The 11,803-nt window shown below is 40.0% G+C and overlaps 4 protein-coding genes across 8 annotated transcripts; 2 read left to right on the top strand and 2 right to left on the bottom strand.

Annotated features, from left to right (window-relative positions):
- The first annotated feature begins 100 nt into the window (after positions 1-100).
- On the top strand, positions 101-2,974 carry LOC117649964 (serine hydroxymethyltransferase, cytosolic). 3 transcript variants are annotated; one of them, XM_034393183.1, is made up of 9 exons: positions 101-258; positions 762-968; positions 1,063-1,238; positions 1,331-1,513; positions 1,613-1,825; positions 1,911-2,083; positions 2,163-2,337; positions 2,424-2,540; positions 2,629-2,974. In XM_034393183.1, the coding sequence occupies exons 2-9, from the start codon at positions 766-768 to the stop codon at positions 2,793-2,795; spliced, it is 1,407 nt and encodes a 468-aa protein (XP_034249074.1). In that variant the 5' UTR covers positions 101-258; positions 762-765; the 3' UTR covers positions 2,796-2,974. The 3 variants fall into 3 exon arrangements, with proteins under 3 accessions (XP_034249074.1, XP_034249073.1, XP_034249075.1); XM_034393182.1 differs by lacking the exon at positions 101-258 and adding an exon at positions 530-686; XM_034393184.1 differs by lacking the exon at positions 101-258 and adding an exon at positions 536-673.
- On the bottom strand, positions 2,964-7,630 carry LOC117649972. 3 transcript variants are annotated; one of them, XM_034393196.1, is made up of 7 exons: positions 7,282-7,630; positions 6,634-6,825; positions 6,318-6,533; positions 6,072-6,225; positions 5,824-5,968; positions 5,734-5,745; positions 2,964-5,643 (listed from the first exon to the last, which is right to left on the bottom strand). In XM_034393196.1, exons 1-7 carry the CDS (start codon positions 7,367-7,369, stop codon positions 5,431-5,433), a joined length of 1,020 nt encoding a protein of 339 aa, XP_034249087.1. In that variant the 5' UTR covers positions 7,370-7,630; the 3' UTR covers positions 2,964-5,430. The 3 variants fall into 3 exon arrangements, with proteins under 3 accessions (XP_034249087.1, XP_034249088.1, XP_034249086.1); XM_034393197.1 differs by lacking the exon at positions 5,734-5,745; XM_034393195.1 differs by having other exon boundaries at positions 2,964-5,745; positions 7,282-7,627.
- Positions 7,631-7,709: 79 nt separating this feature from the next.
- LOC117649978 (28 kDa heat- and acid-stable phosphoprotein-like) lies at positions 7,710-10,030 on the top strand. Its single transcript, XM_034393204.1, has 6 exons — positions 7,710-7,867; positions 8,340-8,446; positions 8,523-8,630; positions 8,715-8,878; positions 8,971-9,122; positions 9,205-10,030. The coding sequence occupies exons 1-6, from the start codon at positions 7,858-7,860 to the stop codon at positions 9,267-9,269; spliced, it is 606 nt and encodes a 201-aa protein (XP_034249095.1). The 5' UTR covers positions 7,710-7,857; the 3' UTR covers positions 9,270-10,030.
- A 220-nt stretch (positions 10,031-10,250) lies between these two features.
- On the bottom strand, positions 10,251-10,864 carry LOC117649986. Its single transcript, XM_034393217.1, has 2 exons — positions 10,648-10,864; positions 10,251-10,514 (listed from the first exon to the last, which is right to left on the bottom strand). Exons 1-2 carry the CDS (start codon positions 10,739-10,741, stop codon positions 10,360-10,362), a joined length of 249 nt encoding a protein of 82 aa, XP_034249108.1. The 5' UTR covers positions 10,742-10,864; the 3' UTR covers positions 10,251-10,359.
- Between the last annotated feature and the right edge of the window lie 939 nt (positions 10,865-11,803).

Genomic DNA, 11,803 nt, shown 5'->3' with positions numbered 1-11,803 from the left:
CGCCACAGCGGCGGTACTTGAGGGCATGCGCGGGCATGCTTCCGGTGCATCCTCGACCCAGCGGCACTCCAGCTGGAGAAAACAACAACAACAACAATAACAAAAGTCGCCATATTTGAATTACGTAACACACGTCAGTCCAGTTCAAAGTTTATGAGGCGAGGCAGGGCCGTTCTTGCACAGCAACTGGGGACGACGACCTCGTTGAGCTTGAGCGTTCTGCATCCATTTCTGCTGCAGCTGGATCGTGCGAAGCAGGTAACGGAAAATCTTTCCCAGACCCACTTGTTGCATGTGGGTTTCTTGTGGCACGTGTTGAGCGCTTTAGTGATGTGCTCTCGACCGTGGGGTTGTCGCCAGGCCTCATATTTTTGTGTTTTCTTTCCGCCTTCGCCTTCCCATACTCTTATTTTTAGTTAATTCGCCCAGCACTTAGGCGTGCCATGACCTGACGCGCTCATGTTAACAACACAGCTCGAGCTTGCATCTAACAACATATTTGGAAACTGATAAACTGGTTGGGCAAAACACATTGAGCAAACTTTGATGGTGGCTCGGTTCTTAACTGGGGTCCATGGGGTCATCTTCCTATCTGACCATGACTGCTGCCTGGGCCGGGCCTCCCAAGCCTCCCAAGCCTCCCTCACCAGTCAAAGACAGTTCACTGACTGAAGTGTGTAGACGTGGTATGCGTTTCCCCAGTGCAAAGTGTCCGTTCTGCTCCGATGTAAATTTAACAGCTTTGAATCTTCTCTTTTCAGAACCATGAGTTCCGACATGCAGAAAATGCTCCACGAAAATGTCTGGGACTCGGATCCCGAACTTTTTGAGCTGATGAAGAAAGAGAAGCAGAGGCAGCTCAATGGACTGGAGATGATTGCTTCTGAGAACTTCACATCCCTTTCTGTACTGCAGTGCCTATCTTCTTGCCTGCACAACAAGTATTCAGAGGGTCTTCCTGGTGCTAGGTAAAGACAACTTGCTTCTGTTCATCCGAAGTTGTGCTTTGCTTATCGTTTTGGTCAATTCTTGACTAATTTACATTTTTTATTATTTGTGTAGGTATTATGGTGGCAATGAGTTCATTGATCAGGTGGAGCTTCTAGCTCAGAAACGCTGCCTCGAGGCCTTCAGGCTGGACCCCAACGAATGGGGTGTCAACGTCCAACCCTATTCCGGATCACCCGCTAACTTTGCAGTGTACACAGCTCTTGTTCCTCCTCATAGTCGTATCATGGGTAAGTTGTGATACAATTTACTTTAATATTTCATTTGTACCAATCTCCGCTTGAACTGCGTTTGAATGATGCACCATATTCATATTGTTCAGGTCTTGACTTGCCTGATGGTGGCCATCTGACTCATGGTTACTTCAACAACAACAAAAAGATCTCTGCAACATCAATTTATTTTGAGTCAATGCCCTACAAGGTGAACCCTGAAAGTGGTTTGATCGACTATGACAAACTAGAAGAAACAGCAAAGCTTTTCAAGCCCCAGGTCATTATTGCAGGTGTGTGGATTAGTTTCAGAGTGCCTTGGGAGAGTTAGCATTTTTGTGTTAATACTCACTTATTCGGCCGTTTATGCTTTTCAATATTTCTGTGTTTAGGAATAAGCTGTTACTCCAGGTGTTTGGACTACAAGCGTTTCCGTGAAGTTGCTGATCAACATGGAGCATACCTCTTCTCAGACATGGCCCATGTCAGTGGTTTGGTTGCTGCTGGAATCATTCCATCACCTTTTGAGTACAGTGATGTTGTCTCGACTACTACACACAAAACCCTACGAGGACCCAGGGCCGGAGTTATTTTCTTCCGTAAAGGTAACAGAGCCTTCTCCATTAAATTTGAGATCCATCCAAGGACATTTTATTAAATACTGCTCCACTTTTCTTTTTTCTTTTGAAGGACTTCGTAATATTGGGAAGAATGGGGAAAAGGTCATGTGGGACTTGGAGGCGAGAGTAAATCAAGCAGTGTTCCCCACTCTGCAGGGTGGCCCTCACAACCACCAAGTTGCTGGCATTGCCACAGCTATGAAACAAGCCAAGTCACCAGAGTTCAAGAATTACCAAGAACAGGTGAGAATTTATTTAAATTTACTTTGTGTTAAAAATTGTTATTTGAACGGGGTGGTAATCATTCTGTGGTACTCTGCAGGTAGTGAAGAATGCGAAGAAATTGTGTTCAGGTCTCCAGGAGGCAGGCTACAAAATTGCAACTGGTGGCACCGATGTTCATCTTGTATTAGTTGATTTGAGAAACACTGGTTTGTCTGGTGCCAAAGCAGAATTTGTTTTGGAGGAAATGCACATTGCTTGCAACAAGAATACTGGTAAGTTAACTGTAAATTTATCTGGTTTGCCAATGCTCTCATCTTCATTAAGCATCACTTATGATCTGGATTTTTTTCCTATGCAGTACCAGGTGATAAAAGTGCATTGAACCCAAGTGGTATCAGATTGGGAACACCTGCTTTGACTACTAGAGGCTTTGTGGAGAAAGATATGGAAAAAGTTGTTGACTTGATTCATAGAGGTATGTAAATTACTCGAATCTACAGTGCAGTGCAACATTTATTCTGTAGAACATGCAACATGTAACTCAATTTATTCTTCTTCACTAGGATTGCAACTCGGGAAAGAAGTTATGGTTGCATCTGGTCCGAAGTTGGTGGACTTCAAGAAAGAGCTTCTGGAGAATCCAAAGTTTTCACCCAAGATGCAGCAGTTGAGAAAAGAGGTCCATGACTTTTCAAGTCAATTCTCCCTGCCAGGACTGAAGGAGTATTAATCTCTACATGTCATTTCCAAAAGGCCCACATTTGGTCATGACTGCTTGAATTTGAGACTGTCAGTGATATTTTTAAGTACCTGTGACTTTTCACATTTTTCCATTCCTTTATATGTATGCTGCTTTTTAAAAAAATGTGCCATTTTAAAATCAATGAAATAATATAAGGACGTTTTATATGCAAAGTTTATTCTTTATCCAAACCTCACCATACTACGCGCAGGTCATTGTGACTCATTACATCAAATAACTAAGTCCTTGTCTGGTCCACGATAACATACATATGAATATACATATTTAAGGTTTGCCAATGTCTTCTCATATATATTCCTCTCTGCAACTTGACAATACAAGCAGTAGGTCTTGAGTAAGAGCTAGACTAATAATTCACTTTTAGATGAATCACAACAGGAGCTTGTAGCTCCCATCTTCTAATAATACTAGAAGGTACACATCAGATGCCAGATGCAAACAGCATTCATCTCATTTGATCTTAGATTTGAACAATAAATCATAATTATTAAATAAGGATAGGGAGCTCAGGAAAAAAAGGGGTAATAGGTATGTAAGCTCAAAGGATTACATCCACCACCTGAATATGAAACTTTAGTACTAATGTGAGCAGACATACTGAGGTGAACATTTCATTGCAGCAAATTGAGGCTGTGACAGAAATCCCTGAAATTTTAAACAATTTTTATGAAAAGATTTTGTAAAGGTTAGTTAAAAAACCCTTCAGCACCCAAGAAACATATGAACTAATGCTTTCTTAATATTCAGACACGCTTGCAGCTAGTACAAGGTAATGTACATTTGACATAAAACATTAGTGTGACTATATATTGATACAAACAATGAGTTAATTTGTAGAGAACACCAGTATGATACAAATGAACATAGCAAACATGCCATTAACAATAAATATCACAACTAGACAATTAACATAAATAATGTTGTACTACCATCTCAAAATTATGTTATCTGAGTCACAGCATAATTGAGAAGTTAAATGATACTAAAAGACTAGACGTATCCACATATAATGGAAACATTATATAAAGAGCATCGGGCAAACACCTTTAGTAACTAAAATTGCTGCATGATAAAACTGTCAATTTTGATGATAAGAATTCTTAGTGAACTGACCAGTACATTCCTACCCGGTGACAAATGACGTCATCATCCATCAAACATTGGCTTGGTGTCAATTTTAAATCCATTTCTCACTAAGTAAACAATATGAACTTCTGTGACAGAACTATTATCAGGATTCTTTACTAGAAAGGCACAAACTGAGCCCATACTTGGTGATGCTTTCACAATCATTACAAACTACTCCTAAAAATACTGTCAGACAAAAAAACAAAATAAATATCTGACCAATAAAATTTCAAATTAACAACAAGGAAAATCTTAGCAAATACGATGATCATTTTGTGAAAAATAAGTAACCTCAAGAACCTAAAAATACTGAGTGACCTTTCAATATTTCTGAGTACAAACATGCGACAATTTAGACAAGATAATTTCCTTAAAAGTATCTTAAAAGAAACAAAGTTCAACAAACACATGAAAAATGAGACAAATCACACAAAAAAATCAAGACAATTCATTAGAAACACAGACTGAGATTGCAAACTAAGTGCAAGTAAAGATTCTGACCAAAAACAATCCACAGCTAATACAAAGATTCTTGAGACAATCATTACTCCATAAGCCCAATTTCAATAAACCTTACTTGAAGGTATAATAGATACATCAATAGTAGACAAAGAAGGCACATCATACAGTACAACTCAACTTTCAACCAAATTTGTAAGTAGTTCATTTTCAACAGACAATGAGACAAGTCATGGCCACACAAATAATGTGTGCTTACTGCCACTCAATTACATTTTAGGCCACAGGAAAAATACTACACCTACATGCTACTAAAGGCTCTTTGCCTTTTTATTTGTAGTAAAAATTTGACAGACAAATACTTGTGACATGATTTCATGATAAACGGACTTCATTCAGTGCAGGGCACATCTTCAATGCTTTCAAAGAAATGAGGTACAGAGGTTGTGTCCAGCACTGAATCTACAAGAAAAAAAAAAAAAAAAAAAAAAAACTGACAGAAAAACACATGTCAATAGACACAATACTTAAACACCAAAGTTAAATACTTTAGACACTTAATTTAGAAAAAAAAACAACACAAGGTATTGCTTTTAAGACTCAACAATTAGAAGAAACAGAAATTTGTATAGTTTGAACTACACATAGAGAGTAATATTCATTCCACAGCCATTCTAGCCTCTATTGTCCCCTAAACATGCAGTCCTGGTCAATATTTTTAAAAGGATTCCAGCATAGCACCAGTCTTTATTTTGCCATAGCAAAATTACACCTTTGGCTTCAACACACAACAATGGGCTTTTCAGCCCTCTAATAAAGAAGACTAAGCAAGAAAAAGTTATAACACTTCTCAGATAGTGTTCAAGTGTAAAAATGTTTAGTAGGTAAAAGAGATCTATAATCCTGTATATAACCGAGTGATAAAATCACATTTTCTTATATCAAAAATAAGCATCTAAAAAGTTGTACAAAAATAATTTTTGAGAATCTCTGAGATGACTCAGAATCAGATCTATTAGAGTTCTGTTGTAATTTCATCTTGAGGACGGAAACCGAGTGTGAGAAAATCGTCTTCATCCAAAAATTCTCTTGCACTTGGCCATTCATTCATAGCTGTGCAGTCCCACAAGCTGTCATCAGCGCAGGAATCACTCCAGTCCCCGCTGGCAGGGCCTACGCCCAAAGGGGTGACTGGCTGTGGACTGTTGGGGGAGGAAGGCGAAGGGGGCTGAAAGGAGGAGAGGCTATTTGATTTGGGGGCACTGCCTAACTGACAAGCAAACACATTGGTCTGCATGGGAATTTGGAGAAAACTTACAAGCTGATCAACCTGAAATTTGAAGGGTTATCAAATTTTACCAAAACTGAATGAACAATTTTAAAGGATAACGTTGCAAATTTGCCTTACCTCTTGTGGTTTGTGTTTTTTGTATCGTCGCAGAACACGCTCTGCCCACCCTAAGAGAGTGCGCCAATCATCAGGAGGATAAGTGATGCTATCATCACGTCGATTCAGAAGAATCAAAATACGAGACAAATCTTTGAGGACAGGCCTAGAAAGTTCAAAATATGTTATAAAGATTGAGTGAACTTGTTTGAACAGTAAAGTACACTTTATGTGGATACAGTGCAAAAAGTTCTGATGTCTGATAGTACCTATAAGCTTGAACTGCAGAATGTTTACTAGAATGAGCTTGGAGCAGACTTCTCACTTGACGTCTTGTGTCATTGAGCATGGCCAAAAATACAGGTGCTTCAGGGCGCAGTGTCCAAACATGCTTCAAAAACTCTCCTCTTTCAGCTGCGTCACCTAGCAAAACAAAACCAGAATAAATGAAAAGAAAATTCATCAGTCTTTCATTCTATTGAATCAAGTTATTTAGACTAGATTGACATTCCCACCATGACTATGTCTACTGATGGTTGACTGAGCAGAGCCAGCAGACAGGTGCTGTTCTTCTTGCTTCCAGTGACGAGAAGATCTAGAGCGACGCAAGCGCAGCAGTAGTCCGGCTAAGACCAGTAACAGAACACATATTGCTGCACCACACAGCACCCCCACTACGATAGACAATTTTGAGCCGGACAAGGCAAGGGCACTGAGAAGAAGAGAGCCTTCTAAAATGTTTCAAGAGAGAAGAAACAAATAATTTACAGATTAGTTTTAAATCAAATCTATAAAAAATAATAGATAAATTGCAAAAGAGGTCACACAAACCTGCACACACTCGACCCATGTAATCAATTTGTGATGACCATTCTTCTCGGTATCCCAATGGACAAGATTCCACACATTCTCTTGAGCCCATTACAATGAGATGAGCACATTTAATACATTTAATGTGAATAGACCCACCACTATCGTCAGCTTGACATCTGAGGCAGCCTTCCATGGTATCATTACAACCACCTAAAATAAAATACAGGAAATTTTAAGCTTAATACACAATAAACTTAAATAAGTTGGTTTCTAATTCAAAAATATCTTTGTTTCCTCTCTGGCATATAACGCCGTTTGAATATAGCCATCCCCGTTTGAATGGTAAAAACAGTTCTTGTTGCAAAATTATGGGGGGAAAAGGAGTTGGAGCTATGAAATAAATATTTTCAATGAATATAAAAAACATTGATTTCAGGAAATATCGCAAGTGAAAGTAAACCCTGATGAGGTGCAAAATTTAAGAAGAGAACTAGGCGACAAGAGGCGTGTCTTGCCACTCTCAAGTTAATAGAGCAGCATGACTCGGAACGAAGAACGGTATACAATGAATATTTACAAAGGAAATACAACTGAATGAGATGTGAATAAAGCAAGAAAGAGAGTGAATAAATTAAATAGAGTGAATTCAAGAGAATTTGCACTTACTTGAAGCTTGTAATGAGGTCAGATCACCTATGAGGCAGGCAAGTAGCATCCAACTAACCAGCCACACGTCTCTCGACGAGATCGACATGGCACATGCATCATAAAAATGACTGTTCTAAGAACAATGAGTACAAATACATTCCTACAATGAAATCACTCAATTAAATCCATTTGGCAATTCTGCCTTTCACCACAACACTCCGCCTCCTACGAATACGTAAACACTGTGACAGGTGGCCTAAGAAACGCGATGACAAAAATAACTGCACCTAATAGAATGATACGAAAACGCATGCAAATAACATCTCGACATCAACCGAATCAATCATCCGGTAGACTTAGTTCGTTGTGTAGAAATGAAAGTCTGTCGAGTTGTGCGACTGTACTTAAAGCGGATGCCCCATCAAACAAAAACAAAAAAAAATCAACAACATGTACTGTTTCCGGCGGTGTTGAGTAGTGTTGGAGGTTGGAGTGTTGAGGTTGAGTTGCGCTGGTTTTCTAACGCCTGCTTGGCGTGAATTTGCCTGCTTCTTCGTTCCTCGTTTTATCTGTTTCGTCTTTCCGAGTATCAAAATGCCCAAAGGTATTTTTGTCTACACTATTTTGTTGCTTGTTTAAATCGTGAGAGTCTGCTTGCAAATGCCCTCACCAACTATGGAAAAATTTACTTAAAGCTTAAGTCAAACATATTTTACCCAACAGTTAATATCTAATGCATTGTATGCAAGTTTTGGTACGAACGAAAGCTTTAAGGTCCATGGTTTATATCTTTTTGGTTCATTATTTTGTTCCTGGATTTCTTGTTTCTGTGTCGCAGGTTATGTTTTTGTACCAGAGTTCTCATTGTTCGTGCCACTCCTTTCTCTCCCAAATTCTCGTTTCAAGTACAATTTTTTAAATCTGATTTGTTCTATTCCCTTGGATTCCACTCTAATATTGTTTATTGTCCCTCCATTGCTGTTGCAACATATTTACCATTTAGATTGTTACATTTCATCATTGTCTTTGTGTCTATCTTAGGTGTTTCACTATTTGTTAATATATTATTGTTTCAGGAAGGGGAGGAAAGTTCATCAATCACAAAGGCAAACACCGGTCTTTCACAAATCCTGATGAGCTAGAAGAACAGCGCAAGCGTGAAGAGAAGGAACGACAGTGGCGAGTATGTATCATTCTTAATGCTCTTTTCTTCTAGGGATCCAAGAGATATTTCTTTACTGTTTGTTTCATGGTTTTAGGCCGAAAGGGGAGAAGTCTCATCAAGCGAAGAGGAAGAAGATGATGACAAGAAGGAGGGTTCAGATGACAGTTCCTCTGAAGAGGAAACTTCATCAGAAGAAGAGGAGGTAGACCATTGCTAACAACTTTTGCCTATATAACTAGTTTGAATTTATGAAAAGATGATCATGGTTTTTTTTTCTGCTTTTTAGGGCAAGGCAAAAGGTGTAGAAGGTCTAATTCAAGTTGAAAATCCTAATAGAGTGCAGCAGAAGGCCAAGAAATTATCTACCCTTAACACAGAACTTGCTGCTGCGACTACTCCCTCTGCTCCTAGCAGTTCTAGTTCAAAACCGGAACTATCAAGAAGAGAGAGGTATGAATAGCATTTCTTTTGCATGCCTGGTTTTGTGTTTACTCTGCATGTATTTACTTATTTATTTATCTTATCTTAATCCATTTCTTCAGGGAAGAATTAGAAAAACAACGGGCAGCGGCAAATTATCAACGTCTCCATGCCAAAGGTAAAACAGAAGAAGCAAGAGCTGATTTAGCTCGATTGGCTATTATTAAGGCTCAAAGAGAAGAGGCTGCCAAGAAGCGAGCAGATGAAGCCAAAAGTAAGTTCAAAGTTCTATGAGCTTAAAGTGTCTTATCATACAAACAATTCTGTGGAAGTAATGTAACTATTTTATTCTACAGTGAAGGAAGTTGAGAAACAGAAAAAGTCTCAACAAACTCAAAAGGCCCTTGGCAAGAAGCCTTGAATGGAAAGGACAGCTATTTTACTGTGGAAGTGGTTTTCATGCTGCCATTGTTTTCTTATGAATCTGATAAGACCCAATCATTTAAATTAATTTTGAGTGATTTTAACTTAACAAAATCATTTGTGGATTTTGTTTAAACATGGTTGCTCATTATTTTGAATGCTGTGGGACTCAAGAATACATACCTGATGGATCATACTGACAAACTGTTTCTACTAGCTTTTCTCTATTTTTTCTACTCTTGTATAATTTTTCTAAATGTGGGTAGCATTCCATCTCAAACTTCATGAATGTATGTGGTAACAACTACTTGTATGATTTTGCTAGTTAATTCATGTCATCTAATCTTTTGAGTGCATTTCAACTTTAAATTTTCTGTATCATTTTGTTTTGCATTTTTTATCTGTAGCCCACTTATTTGAATTCTGTTAATGATAATGATAATGTTACATCTAGTCAGTCCTTTGGATGCACATCTATCATTTCTTTTGCAATTTTTTCACAAGTAGGTGAATTTTTATTATGAACCACATGCATCTTAGTAGAGATGGTTATGAATTATTGTAAGGTAGAGGAAAAAATGGATTTAGTTTCTCCTTATTTCGCTGCTGTGCTGTGATTTTGAGTGTGTTGATTTACTTGCACATTTTTCTTTGAAGATTCTAATTTAAAATATAATTGCAAGATAAATTTTGTTCTTACAGTACAATCTGTAACTTAAAAAAAATGCCTTGAATTACAATTGACAACTTGTAACCTCAGTGTTACTTTTATATTACCATGATAATTAATGTTACTCTGATCATAACATGTGAAGATGGAGCATCTCTCTGTCCAGAGAAATAAATCAGGAGACTACTGCAGTTATGAGATTTTGTTAGTTGAAATTTGCTGGAAGAGAGATGTGGCTTAGATCAGAATTCTCTTTTTTGCCTCAAAAATCACTGGTAGTGATGCATTCCGGCCACATAAAAAAACAAGTTCTGATGAAAATTTTTATTGAATATTGCATATTTTTATGTTCATCATTGTCATTATGCATAGCGCAGTCTAAGTCCATGAGGATTGTTTCTCTTTTCTTTTCCAAGTTTCAAGGCTTTTCATCACTGCAATAGCACCTGAAAAAGAAGCAGTAGCCGGAGTAGTGCCCATCTCGCTTGCAATTGTCCTCGCATTTGGAACTGACCCAGCACATGCCACTGCCTCCGCTCTTGGAGACACTTGATGTTGACTGGTTGAGAAGGTCTAAAGGGGGATGAGAAAAAGACACACTGTAGAGAAACTCGACGGAAATAGACACGACTCCCGGCCCGCCCCATTCGACGGGGGGCCCGGTAGCGCCGCAACGGTGATTCATCATTGCTCGTGTTCGGCTTACCCGCTCCTCGAAGCCGGTGAGCGTCCTCGGGCATCGCCTGGACGTACACCAGGGCAAGGGTGAGAAGGAGAGCGGCCAAGATGATGGTCTTCATGTTGGCTGGCGGGAATGGGGAATGCTCACTGCAGTCAGGATGTCGCGTCCGCGTGCCTGGCCTGTGGATCGCGCTGTGGAGGCTGCCGGGCTGCGCCGGGCTCCCTCCCCAGGAGCCCCCACAGTGTCACACGGCAGGCCCTGATTGGAGCGATAACGGTCCGCGTCAATCTAGAGGAAAATCACTGCAGCGGGAAAGGGCGACGGTGCACTGCGTACAGGCATCGCGGAACGGCGCCAACGGTCCCAATGGTGGGCGGGGCGTCGTCGTCTATGGGAAGTTGCCAAAATTGTGGGTCCTTTTGTGTCTTTGGGCCACAGTTTCCTTATTTTTCAACGCATCGACCTGCGGTTTGATTCCCATGACTGGGCTTCATCTCCCCTGCTATCCCACACACTAACCGAGCATGCAGTTCAAGCATTTCCCTGTCAAAACAGGCTAAAACTGGGCCAAATGTAACTTCCGTGCTGTCCATTGTCCAAAAAGTCCGTGTTCCAAGGCGAAAATCTCTTGAACTATTTGTCGGAGAGCAAATCCGCGAACAGCCTTTTGTTCCGTTGGCAACCCTTTATGACACCCTTGGATAGCAATTTATTCCAGTGACTCTTACCTCCTGCTTTATTGGATGAAAAAATGTCCACCGTGTATTGGTTTTCAAACATCGTAGGCTTTAGTTTCGCGCCTCAGCGCCGAACCTGTAGCGGGAAAAGTTCGGCTCAACGCCCAGAATCAGCAGCGTGGTTTCCTCTTTCCAGCGCGCTAGGCGGATTTTCGCTGGAGGGCACCATTCTGGCTAGCTGGACCATCGAAGGTAAAAATCCGGCATGTGTCAGGTTTGTGTGTAACATTCCGTGTCATTAATAGCAAGCTTGCTACTCGGCCTATCGATTTCGGTCCACCAGGCCATTTTGCGCTTTCACGTCTTTTAAACTTTAGGCGAGACACCTGTTCGATTTGGTGAACGGGTTGGTCCGTTTTCACGGTTTGTTTGATGATGTAACTTCCGTGCCATGCACATTTTCGGTAACTTCCGTGCCATTCCCCCATGTAAAGTATAGGGGA

Source organism: Thrips palmi, unplaced genomic scaffold (genome assembly GCF_012932325.1).
Source record: "Thrips palmi isolate BJ-2018 unplaced genomic scaffold, TpBJ-2018v1 HiC_scaffold_4, whole genome shotgun sequence".
In the NCBI taxonomy this organism is placed as follows: Eukaryota; Metazoa; Arthropoda; class Insecta; order Thysanoptera; family Thripidae; genus Thrips; species Thrips palmi.
The sequence above is the reverse complement of the archived record's forward strand: the minus strand, read 5'-3'. Positions and strand labels throughout refer to the sequence as shown.

What these genes read in the sequence shown, in the direction of transcription:
- LOC117649986 (XM_034393217.1), bottom strand. Translation starts at nt 10,741, where the DNA reads ATGAAGACCATCATCTTGGCCGCTCTCCTTCTCACCCTTGCCCTGGTG. An exon ending in TCACCGGCTTCGAGGAGCGG is followed by an intron (nt 10,515 to 10,647) that starts GTAAGCCGAACA and finishes ATCCCCCTTTAG; the next exon opens with ACCTTCTCAACCAGTCAACA.
- LOC117649978 (XM_034393204.1), top strand. An exon ending in GAACTATCAAGAAGAGAGAG is followed by an intron (nt 8,879 to 8,970) that starts GTATGAATAGCA and finishes CCATTTCTTCAG; the next exon opens with GGAAGAATTAGAAAAACAAC. An exon ending in GCGAGCAGATGAAGCCAAAA is followed by an intron (nt 9,123 to 9,204) that starts GTAAGTTCAAAG and finishes TTTATTCTACAG; the next exon opens with TGAAGGAAGTTGAGAAACAG.
- LOC117649972 (XM_034393195.1), bottom strand. Translation starts at nt 7,369, where the DNA reads ATGTCGATCTCGTCGAGAGACGTGTGGCTGGTTAGTTGGATGCTACTT. An exon ending in CATGGGTCGAGTGTGTGCAG is followed by an intron (nt 6,534 to 6,633) that starts GTTTGTGTGACC and finishes GAAACATTTTAG; the next exon opens with AAGGCTCTCTTCTTCTCAGT. An exon ending in AAAAACACAAACCACAAGAG is followed by an intron (nt 5,746 to 5,823) that starts GTAAGGCAAATT and finishes TTCAAATTTCAG; the next exon opens with GTTGATCAGCTTGTAAGTTT.
- LOC117649964 (XM_034393183.1), top strand. Translation starts at nt 766, where the DNA reads ATGAGTTCCGACATGCAGAAAATGCTCCACGAAAATGTCTGGGACTCG. An exon ending in GAGGGTCTTCCTGGTGCTAG is followed by an intron (nt 969 to 1,062) that starts GTAAAGACAACT and finishes TTATTTGTGTAG; the next exon opens with GTATTATGGTGGCAATGAGT. An exon ending in TGCTTGCAACAAGAATACTG is followed by an intron (nt 2,338 to 2,423) that starts GTAAGTTAACTG and finishes TTTCCTATGCAG; the next exon opens with TACCAGGTGATAAAAGTGCA.